The sequence below is a fragment of the Poecilia reticulata genome, chromosome 15, assembly GCF_904066995.2.
Source record: "Poecilia reticulata chromosome 15, P_reticulata-male-v2, whole genome shotgun sequence".
NCBI lineage: Eukaryota > Metazoa > Chordata > Actinopteri > Cyprinodontiformes > Poeciliidae > Poecilia > Poecilia reticulata.
Genome location: NC_088844.1, coordinates 10,263,607 through 10,278,907, shown reverse-complemented (window position 1 = coordinate 10,278,907; position 15,301 = coordinate 10,263,607). Strand labels below are relative to the sequence as shown.

The 15,301-nt window shown below is 40.4% G+C and overlaps 1 protein-coding gene across 1 annotated transcript in view; it reads left to right on the top strand.

Annotated features, from left to right (window-relative positions):
- arid5b (AT-rich interaction domain 5B) overlaps positions 1 to 15,301 on the top strand; it is a 107,907-nt gene that overhangs the window by 43,024 nt on the left and 49,582 nt on the right. Inside the window, exon 4 of the mRNA XM_008429163.3 lies at positions 952 to 1,182. Within this exon, the coding sequence (XP_008427385.1) occupies positions 952 to 1,182 (231 nt within the window). The remainder of the gene's footprint in view (positions 1 to 951; positions 1,183 to 15,301) is intronic.

Sequence of the window (15,301 nt, the reverse complement as noted above, 5' to 3'; positions counted from 1 at the left end):
TTTCCTGAATGTGACTCGAAATAGTCGTGTGCGTAAAATAAGATAGGGTCGTCAGAAATCAAGCTGGGACGCATCGTCAATCCAAACAGAAAATAAAATAAACTTTCCAGGAATTACTGACAGTTTTTTTTTGTTTGTTTTGAACCATCAATCTGTCCGTGTCTTGAATAAAGGTCATTACTTTTTAAGGTTGTCAAACTGGCAGCACGACAGCAGTGGATGTGCTGTGAAGCAACAGTAGCCAACTGGTGATCTATAAGGGCGACTGAAGCCGTAAAAGCTAAAGGGAGATGGAGGAATAAATGTGTCCTGTAAAATTAAGTGCCGCTCTCCACAAAATCTGGCTAGAACACTTAAAGAAATGTGTTTCCTATTTCTCTACTACACATTCCCAGCGCAGGCATTGAACTTTGAGGTGTTTTTATTGGTATTCTAAAGATATTGATGGTCTTAGTTCACCTTAACTAACAGGTTTGCGTTTATCATCCAGACCGCCACACCCTGTTTAACAACTCTTGTTAAAAAACCACGAGGACTAAAACTGCCTTTAATCAAGAATGTTTGTGTTAATACTAAAGTGATTACTTTGAATTTCATTGTGAATTTGTTCTTGTATTTGTTCTTATTTATGATATTTATGAGTTAATATATCCATGATAATACAAATTCAGCAAATATTATTGCAGGTGTTTGTAGTAATAAACTACTCATTCATCAATTCATTTTTTTCAAATTTTATTTATTTGTGTTCATTTGTCTAATGCTTAATTTTTTGTTTATATTTTTGTTTTGTTTACCTAGTTTGTGTTTTTGTTTATTTTCATCTGTTTTTAACCTCATTTGTATGAGAAGTTGTCTAAATATAAAGTTTGACAGACTTAGTGAGCTATATATAGGATCTCTGCAAACTTTTTAATAATTTTCTCTTTTCATGTGTGTTGTTTTGTTTAGGCCAAGAAGAGGACGGACGGAAAGTTTTAGTCCTCAGTTACCCCCAGTACTGTCGCTACCGCTCCGTTCTGGCTCGGCTCAGAGAGCAGCCGTCCTCGCTGTTCATCGACCACACGGTGCTGGCGCTGGGCGGCATCGCTGCGCTGGGCGGCAGCACCAGGATCCTGTACTGCCGCGACACCTTCGAACACCCCACCCTGCTACAGAATGAGAGCATCTGCGACGAGTTTGGTGAGTTTGGCGGACGGACGACGTGTTACGTCACCTGCATCAACACCGCTTTACGGAAGTCAAGTTTTCAATTGGCTGCCTGTTTTTTTGTTTTTGAAACGTCAGAATCATTTTTTTAGCAACAATATTTTAGTCTCAAGAATTATTTTTGACACATTGTTGACCTCAAACTTTCAAGTATGGCTGCCCACACCCATACTGAGGCTGCTTCAGCTAGGGAATCGATGACTTAGGGAGACCATTCATTCAGTGTGTGGACAATTTAAGAGGGGAAAAAAAAGTACCAGAGTGCAATAATAACAGTTAAAATCCCTGTGTTGCAAATAATAACTGTGTCTATATAAGGAAAACAGGACACCGCCCATTTTATTGCTTTCTCACAGGGGATTTTTCCACCACTCTGCTAGGTTTATAAAAGGAAGTGCTTTAAATTCTCCCAGTGTTTGAGTCATTTTCTGACTCTGGCTGAATGCTGCATGTTTACAAAACACATGCAGGGTGTTAAGTTGGAAAGAAGTGAACTCATTAGACCATTATGAATGTTCCTCATTCCTGGCTACAATGGCTGCCATCAGGAGTGGATTATTGACTCAAACGCTCTGCTGTGAGTTACAGCTGTCGTTTAAATTCCTGAAAAAAAAACTTTACTTCTAAGAAACTTCAGAAATGTTTTCAATGGAAGTGGCTGCTGTTTTCCATGTATTTAAATTGGAACTACTTCCAGTGTAAATTGAAACAATTCTTTGAAAAAGTCCTCCAAAGTGGGCAGAGCCAAGAGTCTCTGAGGGGCGTGGCCAAGTGTGGGGTTAAGCACAGATGTTGAGTGAAAGCACTGGTGCCAACTTAGTGACTTTGTTGCTATTTTTAGCGACTTTTCAAATACCTTGAGCAACATGAAAGTGTCGCAAAATATCAACCTTAAAGACCAATTTATACAATTTATCTACAAGGGAAAAAATGTATTAGAAATTGAGTTACTCTTTAATTTAAAACAAAATGATAAATACAATAATTAGTGTTTGTCAGATATTTTTAAACTAATCAGCTCCTCATCTGATTAGCTGAATGTGATTCAGTGATAACTTTTGATTTACACAAATAGTTCTGTTTTTTTTTTGTTTTTTTTTACTTAGTAGTCAAACAACTAAATTCAAATGTTTATTGTATTTATATTTCTTTAATCAAAGACAAAACACAATGTTTATGTTTGTTGGAAAATTTTATTGTGAGATTTGAATTGTGAGAGGTGCTTATAACATATAGAGCTGTGTGTTACATGAAAGCACAATTGTCATTGCAATATGAGCATCTGCAATGCTGTGACTGCAAAAGACTGCTTTGTTTGGTGGACTGTTGCATTTCAAGTGACAGGCATCATGGGAAATGGGAAGAATTTGGCAATGAGTGAACGTTTCGTTCTCAAAGTTGATGGGAAAATTATGAAGTGTAAAGATTTTAATGGGCTTGACAAAGTTAAATTATGATGGCACATGAATGAGTCTGAGCACGTCCAGAACGGTTGCTGTGGGGTGTTCCTGGTCCAGGCCCTCCCCCTGCCTCCGCCCCCAATCAATAAACAGGCTGGAAATTAAGAGAGCAGAAAAAAATGCCTCGGTATCCCACACAAAGCATGTAACCTAGTGTCCTTATTGTCAGCGCCTCTCCCCAGGGCGCCAACCCCCCTACTGACTGCACATCCATAAAACAAACTTGCTCAGGTCACAGAGAGAAGTTGCTTTTTGTATCTGCGGCCCCTTTCTGACGCCCCCCCTGGGGACAAATGAAAAACTGCCCCTGGCAGAGGTCACCATCTATCAGGAGTGGTCAGAGGAAGCAGCGGCGGTGAACCAAGGCGCATTGATGCACATGGGAATTGAAGGATGGTGCGTTTGGTCCAGCGGATGACCCACCGTAGCTCAAACCGCTTAGTTGATGACGGTTCAGAGAGAAACTAACGCTGGTCATATTGTTATGCCTGAACAGAGTGTGTGGCCAGGTGGAGCTGGCTTGTCCTTGATGCAGGTGTAAAGAACGGGGAGCAAACATGCAGGCGGAGGGGAGGAGCCTGATGTGAAGGAAGCTGACTCACAAAGAGCAAAATATGTGAACAACTGAGACACAAAGCGCAAGGGAACGAGATGAAAGGGCAACATCTCAGCTCAAACAAGTAAACAAGGAAATAATCAGGGTGTATAGCAGAAAACTAAAACCCAAACACCCCAGAATTTGTGACAGCATCTCTTAAATACTGCAGCCCGGATAAAAATGTTGAGGTAAAGCTGCAGCTTTGACTGAATAGAGCTGCTCTGGGTGAACATGGAAGCTGCTCATTTGCCCTCTTCGCTTTGTAAGAAGTCTATTTAAACTAGTGATCTCACCTATTAGTGGGTATGAATAGTTTTATGGTTTACAGAAAGGCAAAGGGGAAATTAGATCCAGAGCTCTTAAATAGCTGTTGACACGTCAGTCCAGTGTTATGTCTGCAGTTCAAATAAGGAAAAGAGAACGGAGTGAGAAATAACTATGTTTCTGCTTCCTTTTAAAATGTAAAGATATTGGCCTCATAAATTATAAATACCACCAAATACAGAGATCTTAATTTGTCACAACATGACTGTGAAGCCAGTTGCTTGGTTTCAAAACAAAATAAAAAAATTCCTCCTTGGAATATTCTCGTTTAAAGCGCGAGTGGAGACGATGCGTGTCTGTGATTTCTGTGTTGACCAACTCCGCTGCTGCTGTTTTCCAAGTAAATGAAAGCAAAACATGCTTTTGATCTCTTAGCATTTCGATAATTACGACCAAGCGAAGGTTCGCCTTGGTTTCTTGGATTACTTATTTATTTCTTTTTCCTTTTAAATTTTTCCAGACGAGTTGTTCCTGTTGACGAATACCGACGGCTGATGCTGGAACACAACTCCTCAGTCACACCTTTGAAAAGCATTTTGTGGCTCCGCCGAGGAGCTGCGAAGCGCTGGAACGCGTTTGTCTGTCATTCATTCCCCACTGCCCCAGAATCCACACGTTTTATTAAGCCCAAGCTAAAACAAAGGACTAATGTGACTCATCTCTCTCTCTGTGTCTCTAGCTGTACATTTCCTGTGCCTGGTTGCTCAGCAGGCATCAGAATGACATTCACTGTAATGGCTCCTCTGGTCAAAAGTCATTGTTTTTCTTTTTCCTGTAAATTTACCACGAGGTAATTGCATTTTAAGAGCCCAGCAGAGGTGAGACCAGAAGGGAAAACGGTTTTAGGCATAGGAAAATAAGTTATGAATAGCAACGCTAACATCCTGTGGCTGCTGTTGCTCATTCGCTTGGCTCAATGATGCCATTCCTCTGTGAGTCACATTTAAGCTAAAGGTTTATTTTCATAGCCGAAGGGGATTCTGCTTTTTCTCCTTGCTGAGGCAGCCAGGATCTCTAATGTTCTTCACATGAAGGTTTACTCGGCTCTGAGCTGGCTTTTTTTATTATTATTTCTGCTGGAATTGCTGCTCGGAGACTTGATTGTGATTTGTTTTAAAACAGCAGAGCTAAGTAATTTACATCACTCTGGCAGGTGAATAAGGCCTCCAGGGCGTCTTACTTACAGGCACAAACACACATGAATGTTTACGCTTAGACACAGTCATGGCTGCTGAGTAGTTATTCTGCTATTTAAAGCCTCTATTTAAAAAAAGAAAAAAAAGGAAAAGAAATTGGTTAGATCCACCTTTATTAGAATAAACACCAGCACCAGTAGCAACAACAGGCAGCTGGGAAATATTTAAAGCAATAGAGAGATTTTTTCTTCTGCTTTTGCTCTTTTCTGCTTACTCTTAAGTTTTTCACATGTCAAATTTTGACATCAAACAAAGATAATCTGAGTAAATATAAAAAGCAGTTTTCAAATAATCATATTGACGAAGAATAATCTATCCAATCCAACCAGGCCTTGTGATGAATCAGTTCCATTTGGTCCACTCCACTTTGCAGAACAGTTTTTAGAGTTTGAAGGGCCCCTTTAACATCTTACTGCAGTTTCTCAGTCTGGATTTAGATCAAGACTTTGACTGAGCCACTCCAAAGTATTCAGTTTTTTTTTTCAGCCACTCAGAGGTGGAGTCACTGTGCAGTTTGAAGACGGCAGTAGTAGGTCCGGTCAGTTCTGTGGCAAATAAAACTGAAAGATATTGGCCTCATCGATCATAAATATAGAGATCTTATTTTGTCACTAAATGGGGAAACGATCAAGAAACGAGTTGCTTGGTTTTTAAAAAACTAAATAAAACCAAGAAACAGTTTAGTGGTTGGGTACCTTTGTTAAATGATGTTATTTGTTCCTTCTTCCCGACTCGTTGTTGCTCTCCTATATGACGGCAGGTCACTGGCCTCTCATTGGCCTCTCTTCCATGTATGCTCCATTTCTGGATAATGGCTCTTGCTGTGGTTCTCCAGAGTCCCACAGTCCCAGAAATGGTCTTGAGGCCGTTTCCAGACTGATGGATGTCGATTTCCATCTGTTCATGAATGTCTCCGACGTGTCACTTTATGCGACCTCATAGCTTCCTTCATCTCGTCAGTCAGGTTCCAGTGAGGTGATTTCTTGAGAGTGCGGGGTCAGTAGGCAGTAATCCAACCTGGGTGTGGCAAATCAAACCGAACATAAATAACACATGGGCAATCAAAGTTAACTCACGGTTTAACAGGGGACAATAAATGAAATCATTCAAGAACTGCATTTATCTTTGCTATCAAAATTGTATGATCTGAAACACTAAACGTGACTTAAGATGCAAAAACAGATCAAACCTGTCGGGAGATAATGTGTTTTTTTTGTTTTTTTTTTTACAGCAGTTTAAAATCTGATTTACTATTCTGAGCTTTTGGATTCAGTCAGATCTGTGCTGGCAGCTGTAATGGCCATCCATCTTCGGCAGACTAAGTTATAAAAGTGTGTCAGGTTTCCTTAGGGGCTCCAGAAAAGGAGGATCAGACATAAAAAAAGGAGTATTTCTGCTTGTCAGCAGGGCCAGTGTTCTGCATTGTGAAAAACTTAGCCGACAGATTAAAAGCCTGGTTGTGAAATCCGGTTTTATTCTTGACACAGCAGTCCAGCTCGGCCGAAATCTGTTGAGATCATCAAGGGCTCGCGTGCCGGCCTCCCTTTTCTTTATGACTCCTTGTGTTTATTTTATTCTAAGCCTCTGGTGTCACCGGCGTCCTTTCCCTCGGACCAACTTTGAGCAAAACTGCTTTTGCATCAGGTCCTGTGATCCATATTCATGTGCAGCGTCGCCTGTCACCCCGCAGCAGTTGCTTTCCTCACGGGGAATGACACAGTTTTTGTTTATAATTATCACGCATTCTCTGCCAAACGTGGATTGATTATGCCCTTGCTACTTTGTGTCCTCAATTTCCTTTCTTCGCCAGCAGGAATGTAATATTGCGGCGGTGCTAAACGTCTGACGAGAGATGTATAAATTGTGTTTTTACAACAGCATGGTTGCAAATATTTTTTTCACTTATTGCATTCTCGCTGACAAGCGGAATGAAAATCAATCTCTTATATAAACCTAAGAATAACAAAGGTGTGACATATTGCGCTGTAATAATATTGGCGTTGCTGAGGCTCTCTGCAGTGATAAAAGCCAGAAATAGTTCTTGAGTGGGCCAGAGCCTTGCGATGCTGAATGACTGAATGATCACAACATTCATTTTTTTGTTAAAAGCTGCGTGTTGAGTATTACTCACATTAATTTGGCAGGGAGTTGGTGCTGCGAATATGCCTGAAACATATGTAAACGCAGCCCGGCACTTTTAAACATAAAGCCGATGACTATATTTAGACAAGCTGTTAAAGGGGGGGATATTATTTTCTTTTTTTTTTTCTGATTCCCTCCACTCACCTCCACGCTGTCAGAAACCTAATGCCTCTTGTTCATACAGTTTAAAATAACAGTGTTTTCAAAGTTACTGAGGTAATCATGTTGGAGGAAAAGTTACCCCTCCTCCTTCGCTCTCATGCTATTCTGTGTTCTTAGTTCAAGGCTGTCGATGTGAGGTTATTTTGAAAAATGTATATGCTTTACATGCCGTATACAACCACACTGACGTCTTTGTTTGACATAAACAATGACTGATTGGTCCTGGTGACTGAAGCTAACAGCTTGTTAGAGAAGGGCTAAGACCAAAAGTGCACCTTTAAAACTTTTCTAATCTGAAAAATGTCACAGCAGTATTAAGAGAATGCTATTTTTAGAAGTAGTTCATTGATGTTGCATATCGGATTTGGCATGGAGGCAGGAGGAAGTGTGCTACAGAAGCTTTCCTTTTTGGAAACATGAGGAAATGAATTATGTTTCCTAGAACATAAAGTCTTGTCACGTCTTTAAAGAAAGTCACCTTTATTAAGTTTCTTTCTGGACTGTGTGCGTGCGTGCGTGCGTGCGTGCGTGCGTGCGTGCGTGTGCGCGGACAGAATATTCAACTTCTGGAGAGACATTAACAGTCTCACTTTATTTCATTTTATTTTATTTTTTTTCACTTTTAAGGATGAACTGCCTATTTATGAATGATATTTCGCAAATATGTATAAGTTATTAAAAAAATCTGGAAGTAAGTGTTACAGCTCCACTTTTAGCTTCAAGCTTCCAGCATGCTGAGGTGAGGGACGCATCACCCCAGCATAAATAATTTCATTCTTTAGCTTTTACTGCAGTACTTCAGTGTTGATTATGTAACAGTGGAGTGCTGGTGCTGAATGCATGACATTTAGAGCTGCGATGTGGTTTATGCTGGAACTATCATTGTGTTTAAAACCTCTAGCCGCCTGGCTGAAGTGGTGTTCAACTTGCGTAAGCTAGTTTCAAACTCTTAGCAAATATACCTTTGGTTTTGTATTTTCCTGCACAATTGAAATAAAAGGTAAACATGGAGTAGTTGAACAGGGATTAACAAGTCTAGAATAAAAGGGAAATGGCTTAAAAGCGCATTATTCCATTTTAAAGGTTCACCGTTTTATTGATTTTTACAATTTCTCACTTTTCTATTAGGCAGTCAATGGCCTCTTTAAAAAAAACATTTCCATCACAAACCCACAAAGAATAGCCTTTCTCTGAGCTGCTTCTGGTCATTCATGAACAACAATCAAAGCTGTCGGTATTTAAACCCACATGTAAACAAAAACACGATCACTCCTCACATGACTGCTCACAGATTGTGTTATTTTACATTAGTTGTGTTCTAGAAATAACATCAAAAATACTTTTTATTCCCTTTTAGCAAAAATTACTTTCCCCATGTCCTTACATGCCACAGAGATCCACAAATGTTTAATTATTAAGCCCCACTACCACTGATAGAAGTAACCTATTGGCTGAAGTCTGGCTCAATGCAGGCAAGCACAACCCGTCTAATGTGTGTTAATGGCGGCTAATAATGCGCATGAAATATAGTTCCTCTGTGATCTCAGTGTGTTTTAGTCTTAAATCCTCCAGCTCACTGGCAGCACATGTAACCTACAGCAGCTACAAACTCCCTACAACTGCAAAATTGCCTCTCATCAGCTGGCCACCATGGGTGCTGTGAATGACTCGGCTGGCAGCCCAGAGACACCTTGACTTTCTGACATTAATCTTACAAGAAACGCTCGGCATGTTCAGTTCTGAGTGTGTGTGTTATGCAGGACGATGTATAACACTTCTGCCTCCATTTCCAGAGTCAGTAATCCTCAATCTCCGTTTAACCCCCTATGAAAATGCAACAGTTGTAAAAAAGGCATTTATGAAGATTGGAGTTGTTTAGGATGAAAGAGGTCTGCTTTGGTCTGTGCACCTGTGGGACAAAGCTATTAGCTTCAAGCTCCACAGCCAGCTGATCTTTATTTGTGCTAAATGAAGACACAACGAGGGTTATACTGCAGGGTTATACTGCGAGGAAAATATTGAAACCTAAACAAGACCTTGAACTTTTCCCATACAGTGTCATTTCTTTATATATCACGCTTTATGAAATACATAGAATTGTATTGCTCAGTCCTACCTGCTAATTCTCTCAAGAAGAATGAAAAATAAAAAGGAGTTTATTGTTCCCTTACACGAGAGCGCTCCAGATACAAACAGAAATTCGCAGTCCATTTTAATGCAGTTCTGTTTACATGGATGCTTGTGCACATCTGTGGCTTAATTTAGAATGTGTATTTGTGAGAGTGTTAATTAAATCAAAAGATAAAGGTTTCTTGTATGTCATCTGACTGAAACTGATACCGAGATGTGATGCATAAGAGGAGAAATGAGGAAAAGAAACACGCAGGAGCAGCAGATGTGTTAAAATCTCAAGCCTGTGTTTGGTTGGAGATAACATCTCCACCAGCTTGATTGGGTTGGGTCACCGGATGATCATACAGCATGAGGTCATTGTTTCCACAACTTCAAGCACTCTTCCCCAGTGCTTTTTAAACAAGAAATCGGATTAGAGGAAATATGCATATGTCAGTGTCGTCTCGTGACAGGCCCGTCTGTTAATGCAATAGGCAAATTGCTTGCTAAGCTCATGTTTTCTCATCTCCTGTGCAGATTTGTGTTAACCAACAGCCCATGAATATTTCATTGTCCATATGCTGTGCAGTGCAGAGGCTACGGAGGGAGGATTTTAGAGGAGAAAAGAGCACGCGCTGTGACTGTACGGTTACATTTTGTAATCAGGACATAAATACAGGCCGATCATCTGCTCTAGGATCATTTCATGCACACATAGCGTCACGGTGCCTTTAAAATAACTTTTAATGCGCTGCACTTTCAGTTCCTACACACACAAAAAAAAAACTGACAAACTTGGCCCTGTTCACTTTCTCTCTGTCATTGCCCTGATGTGTGTGGAGGCAGAATCGATGGCACAGTGCTGTTTTAACCAAAAAGCACTTGGCTTCAGGAACATTAGCATGGCTGCTGGGTTGAAAAAAAAAAAGAAAGCACAATCCTTCTGTTTATCCTCCCATTACATCATCACCAACTCCGCAGCTCTGAATCTAGTGCTTTATGATGGTTCCTTTATCTGTTTTTACTGAACAGCACTGATAGATAAACTGAGCCTCTCATAGGCAAGACGCATTTCAGAGACCTGAACAAAAGGTTTCTTGCTACATCAACCAAAAGACAATGAAAATATGTACAGATTTAGTCAAGGTAATGCATCAGATTAAGTTGCTACTTGCATAAGTTTCAGTTTTTCCACTCTAAAATGATCTGTCAACACGATATAAATATAATCTTAGACGGAAATTGAATGTTTGAGACGGTCCAGATTACTAGGATAAAATTATGCCAATAATTTCAAATGGAAGATCATTTTAGAGGAGATATTTCATAAGTTATGTTGTTGCTGTGGTTTCAAATCCAGTTTGTTTGGCTTTTTCATCACTTATAACAAGATGTTGCAAAATCGTGGCATGTTGGGACAAAAAAAAGAAAAAAAAACTTAAAACTAGATGTTTATTTGATTGTCGTCCCATCGAATTGCCACATGTTGTCGTGCAATGCCACTGAGGTTGGCTGCCAGAGCAGATAGCCTAGCTAATTAACCAGCTTTTTATTCTAGTGTTAATGCGTTTCCTGTTACAATGACTATAGTTCACTTGATTAGGTTTACTGTAATGCTACGGCCAATTAGGTAGCATGTGCCTAAACCAAAACATCAACTTCCATGTAGCACTGATAACATTATCATAGCCATGCTGTATATGATAGAATTTTTGCAGCAGTGATAATTTAAAATAACTAGATTATTGTTTTATTAACAGCCAATGTCTAAAAGCAGCGACATGGAAGAGGTAAAGCGAAATAAAATAAAAGCGTCCAGTAGATCGACCTTTATTTTCTGAGGGGGTTAAATATCAACAGCGCTATAAAACTGTTAACATGCTCTAATCCTTCGTTCACTCTTTGTCGCTTCAGTCGAGTGTACAAATCACTTTTCACCAGCGTAAAAACTGACTACATGCAGGTGATCCAACACAGTGAAACGTTCAGTCACCATTTTATTGTCATGCTGTCATCACATGTTATTGCAGCTGTGAGCAGTGACGGCTTCTCCCTGTGGCTGCTTTTATTGAAACGCCAACATTCAAAGATTTCAGAGTCGCCTGCCAAACAGGAAGTGCTATAAATCGTTTCCAGTATTTTATAGTTTTTTTTCTCAGAATAGTTTTGCGGTAGTTTGTGATATTCACACAAAGACGGTTTGGGTGTTTTTAGATGCATCGCTGAAGAATGATGTCAAACTGGCTCCAGCGTGCCACTTCGCTGCCATGAGACGACAAACATTAACAAAGCAGCTGATACGCGAGATGAGCTATTTTGACCCGTTTTTCAAGTTTATTATTAGACTTACAGGCAAACTCAAAAGACAGCATGGGAAAGTCGCACCTTTATCAAATAAAAAAAAAGCAAAACAATTTTTTTTTTGATAAACCTGCTGCAGATGTTGTTACAGACTTGAAACTTTGTTCTCAAAAGGCCAGCTTGACCTCATGCATAATGCTTCAATGGTAATTTCATCAATAAACCTGTCAAACATTCAAGAACAAATGTTCACGAGGTGGGGGCTTTAAATCAAACAAGCCTTACATGTCAAATAATGAAAAGTTTTTTTCTTTTAAAAAAAAAAAATCTGATGTGAATTGTAATCCAAGTCCTGGAACGTCCATAATAAACTTTACAGGATGGCGTGTTGCAACCTGGAGTGAGCCAGTCTGAGTCATCTGTGTAACAGTAAACGCTGTTTACAAAGTGCGCCTCTGGCAGTCAGGTCGGCGTAGAGACACCTCATGAATGCAGCTCAGCCTTTCTGCAGGTAGGGGCCTGCTGCACGTCGTTCCTGAAAAGAACTTGTGCAACTTTACGTGACGTCAAAAGTCTTTGTTGTGCTGCTCCAGCACTATGGTAGTAGCGCTCGGAGAATTACGCCGTGTGTACAGGCCGTGATTGATGCGCCCAGTTTCCTATTGTTTCTTTCCGAAGGAATGTTGACAGCGTTGGCGAGCTGTGTCGGCTTACAGATCTGCTTAGTTTAGTCTTTAAATATTTTGGCTATTTCTTTGTGTGGTGGCACGAATAAATAAAAAAACAACAATAAAGCAGCTTTTTATTTGTGGAAATGGAAATGAACTTCTTAAATTCACCAAATTGGGTTATAAACATGAAAACACTGAACAGAAAGATAAAAGTAACCACTGGCCTATTTTATGAGGAGAAAAGCGATTATTTATAATCACCATGGCTTAGTGCTGTGTACCTTTTCAAAAATGATGAAGTCTCTATGATTGGGCTCATTGGCTGACTCAATCCCATCAAGTGTAACTAGAGCGTGATCTATTAGAATACATATGTTTTATTGATGTATGGGCTCCGTGTTTATCCTGGCATTCATTTATTTATAGGTCGATGCTGTGATTTTTTTTTTTTCCCCTCCAGTAATGAATAGGCTAAGCCTTGAAGCTTATCCACTGCTCTCTTTCATCTCACCCTCCCTTTTTCCTCCCCCACTCCCTCCCTCCTTCCCTTTTTCTCCCTTCCTCCATCTCTCTCTCTCTCTCTTCCTCCAAAAAGCCAAATTGAAATACTGTATTTTCTTTAGCGCTACAGTCCCACAGAGTTGTTGCAGCAGTCTGTCAGTACAAATGATGTGGAAGCGTTTGAAGGTTATCCCATTTTTAGCAAATCCTCCACATTATGTAACTGTGACTCTGTTTTACATGTGGCATATGCGTATGTTTGTGTATGTGGGACAGTCCCACATAGCTAGTGTGTAAGTGTGCATGTGTGTGTGCGCTCTTAGCATTTCTTTGCAAAATAGGATTTGTTTTTTAATTTCCTCTCCCAGAACAAAGGCCGTTAAAAGCTCCTCGCCAGCGTTTTCACCTCATTGTGTGGCTGCTTTATTTTTATCCCAGCTGCTAAATAGCATTGTGAATTATTACGGTTTAAAAACAGAAACATGGAGCCTTTCTGGACTCCTGCCAGCTCTAAAGTGTTGTTGTTGGGTTTGTTTTTTTTTTCTTTTTCTTCTTCTTCCATTCCTCATATAATTACGAGGAATTATCCCCTCTGCGAGAGAGATAAACGCCGGGTGATATTATTCAGTTTGTCAGGGTCAGAGGTGATTGCATTCCTCAGCGAAACTGGGTTAAGATTAAACATGTCTCAAATGTGATGCGTGTTAATAAGTGCTTAACAGGCGGCGGCGCTACCATCATGAGGTGATCACATGAGGTGGGCAGAACAAAAGAGGAGAGAGAGAGGTTTTTTAGAAAGAAAGCAGACGTCTGAGGGAGCAATTTTTGCCTCATTTCGGCTGTAAATTAAAGTCGTAAAACGTGCGACGTAATTTCCTATTTACTCTGCAAACGCAGACAGTCTCCGTGAGTTTGCGCCATGTGCTAAAAGTACACACACTGAATCCCTCCTCCTGTAGAAACGCACACTCCGAGTGAATCCGATGAGAACAATTTCATAATCCATCGCAATAATAAACTTCTTTGAACTGTTTAATTGGCTCTTCCTGGAACGACACTGCTCCGCTTCATTTGATCTGATGAAAGAGTAATGCTGCTGCTCCCCCGGGGGGGGCGTGTGCACGACGGCGCACAAATAACAAATGAAGAACACTGGTCTTTTTTCCCCCTCTTTTGTTTCCAGATGGTTGCCTTAATAAGGCAGGAAAATTCATATTGCACATATGCATCATCCCACTTTCCACAAACCGTTTTCGTGTTTAAAAGCTGGCTGTATGCGTCCAATTTTTTTCAGCGAATTGTTTTTAAGTGAAAATAATCCTGGGAAGGGTAATGGATTAAGGTCACATGGAAATTGATTGTTATCTGAAAGCGGCGTTGTCAGCGGAAAAATCTCTGGAAACGTTCCAGAAACATTCCTTAGTGTCCGATTCTGTGAAAAGAACCGCTGCTGCGAATGGGCTTTAAGGGAAGTGGAGATCATTGATTCAAATACATGCAAAAGTAAAGGAACAGGGCAGGTTATGCAAAAATAAAAAAATAAAAAATCTATGGGAAAAAAAAGGAGAAAGAAATATGTAAAGCTGGACCTGACAAAGTCATGACGGCTGGGGAGAACGTCCTCTTTACTCGGCTGAGGAATATTAACGGCGACAGGCTGAATGGAGGGTCTGTGTACGTACGACCACAGAAATGAGCTCATTACTGGCGAATGCATTATGTATGTGCACACACAGACACATTTATCTTTTCATATTACTTTATTCCATCATACATATCCGTCTGCTAATTATTATCCTCTGTTTTTCCCTTCTTCTTTTTTTATTTTGTTGTTGGCAAGAGACACCTAACACATAGGAGCGGCTTATTCTGTCAGGCGCTAAATAAAAATATGAGTGAGTATTTTAACGTCCTGGTAAACACACACATTTGCTGCTATGTGGCAGTTGTCTCCATGGCAGCGGCAGCCGGAGCGTGCCAGGCCGAGCGCCTCGCTGACAGTTTCTGCTGATGATGATTGATAATTACTACCTGACTTGTTGTCCCCGTCTCTGCAAACATATGGAGGGAGCTGCCCTCAGTCATATATCTGCTAAAACGTTCCCTTTTCTGATAATAGCTTTTTAATGTTGCGTTTTGTTGTGCATGAACTAAAATTGTGCGCGCACACACACACACACACACACACACACACACACACACACACACACACACACACACACACAACATGCTAAACCCCACCCCTTTGTAATTACATTTGTCGCCGCTCACATAGTTATTACGGAAAGGAAAGAGAAATTGAGAGGAGAAACAGGAGAGAGGCAAAAAACATGCCAAGGGAGGGAGGGAGGGAGAGCAGGAGGAGAGAATTGATTTCTCTTTGAATTGGGGTGAGTAGATTTAGTGCTGCTGGGTTGAAATTTTGACAAATTATCATGATTAACACAAAGCAAGTATATTTTTCAAGCACCGCTCAGAATCTCAAAGCAGACCTGCGTAACACACACCTTGTTTACTTTAGCAACGTAGGGTTTTATGATCTTATACTATAACCTTCCATCAGTGTGTACACACCAGCCACTTCATTAGGTTCACCTCCACCTTTTTGCCTACAGAAGTGCCTGA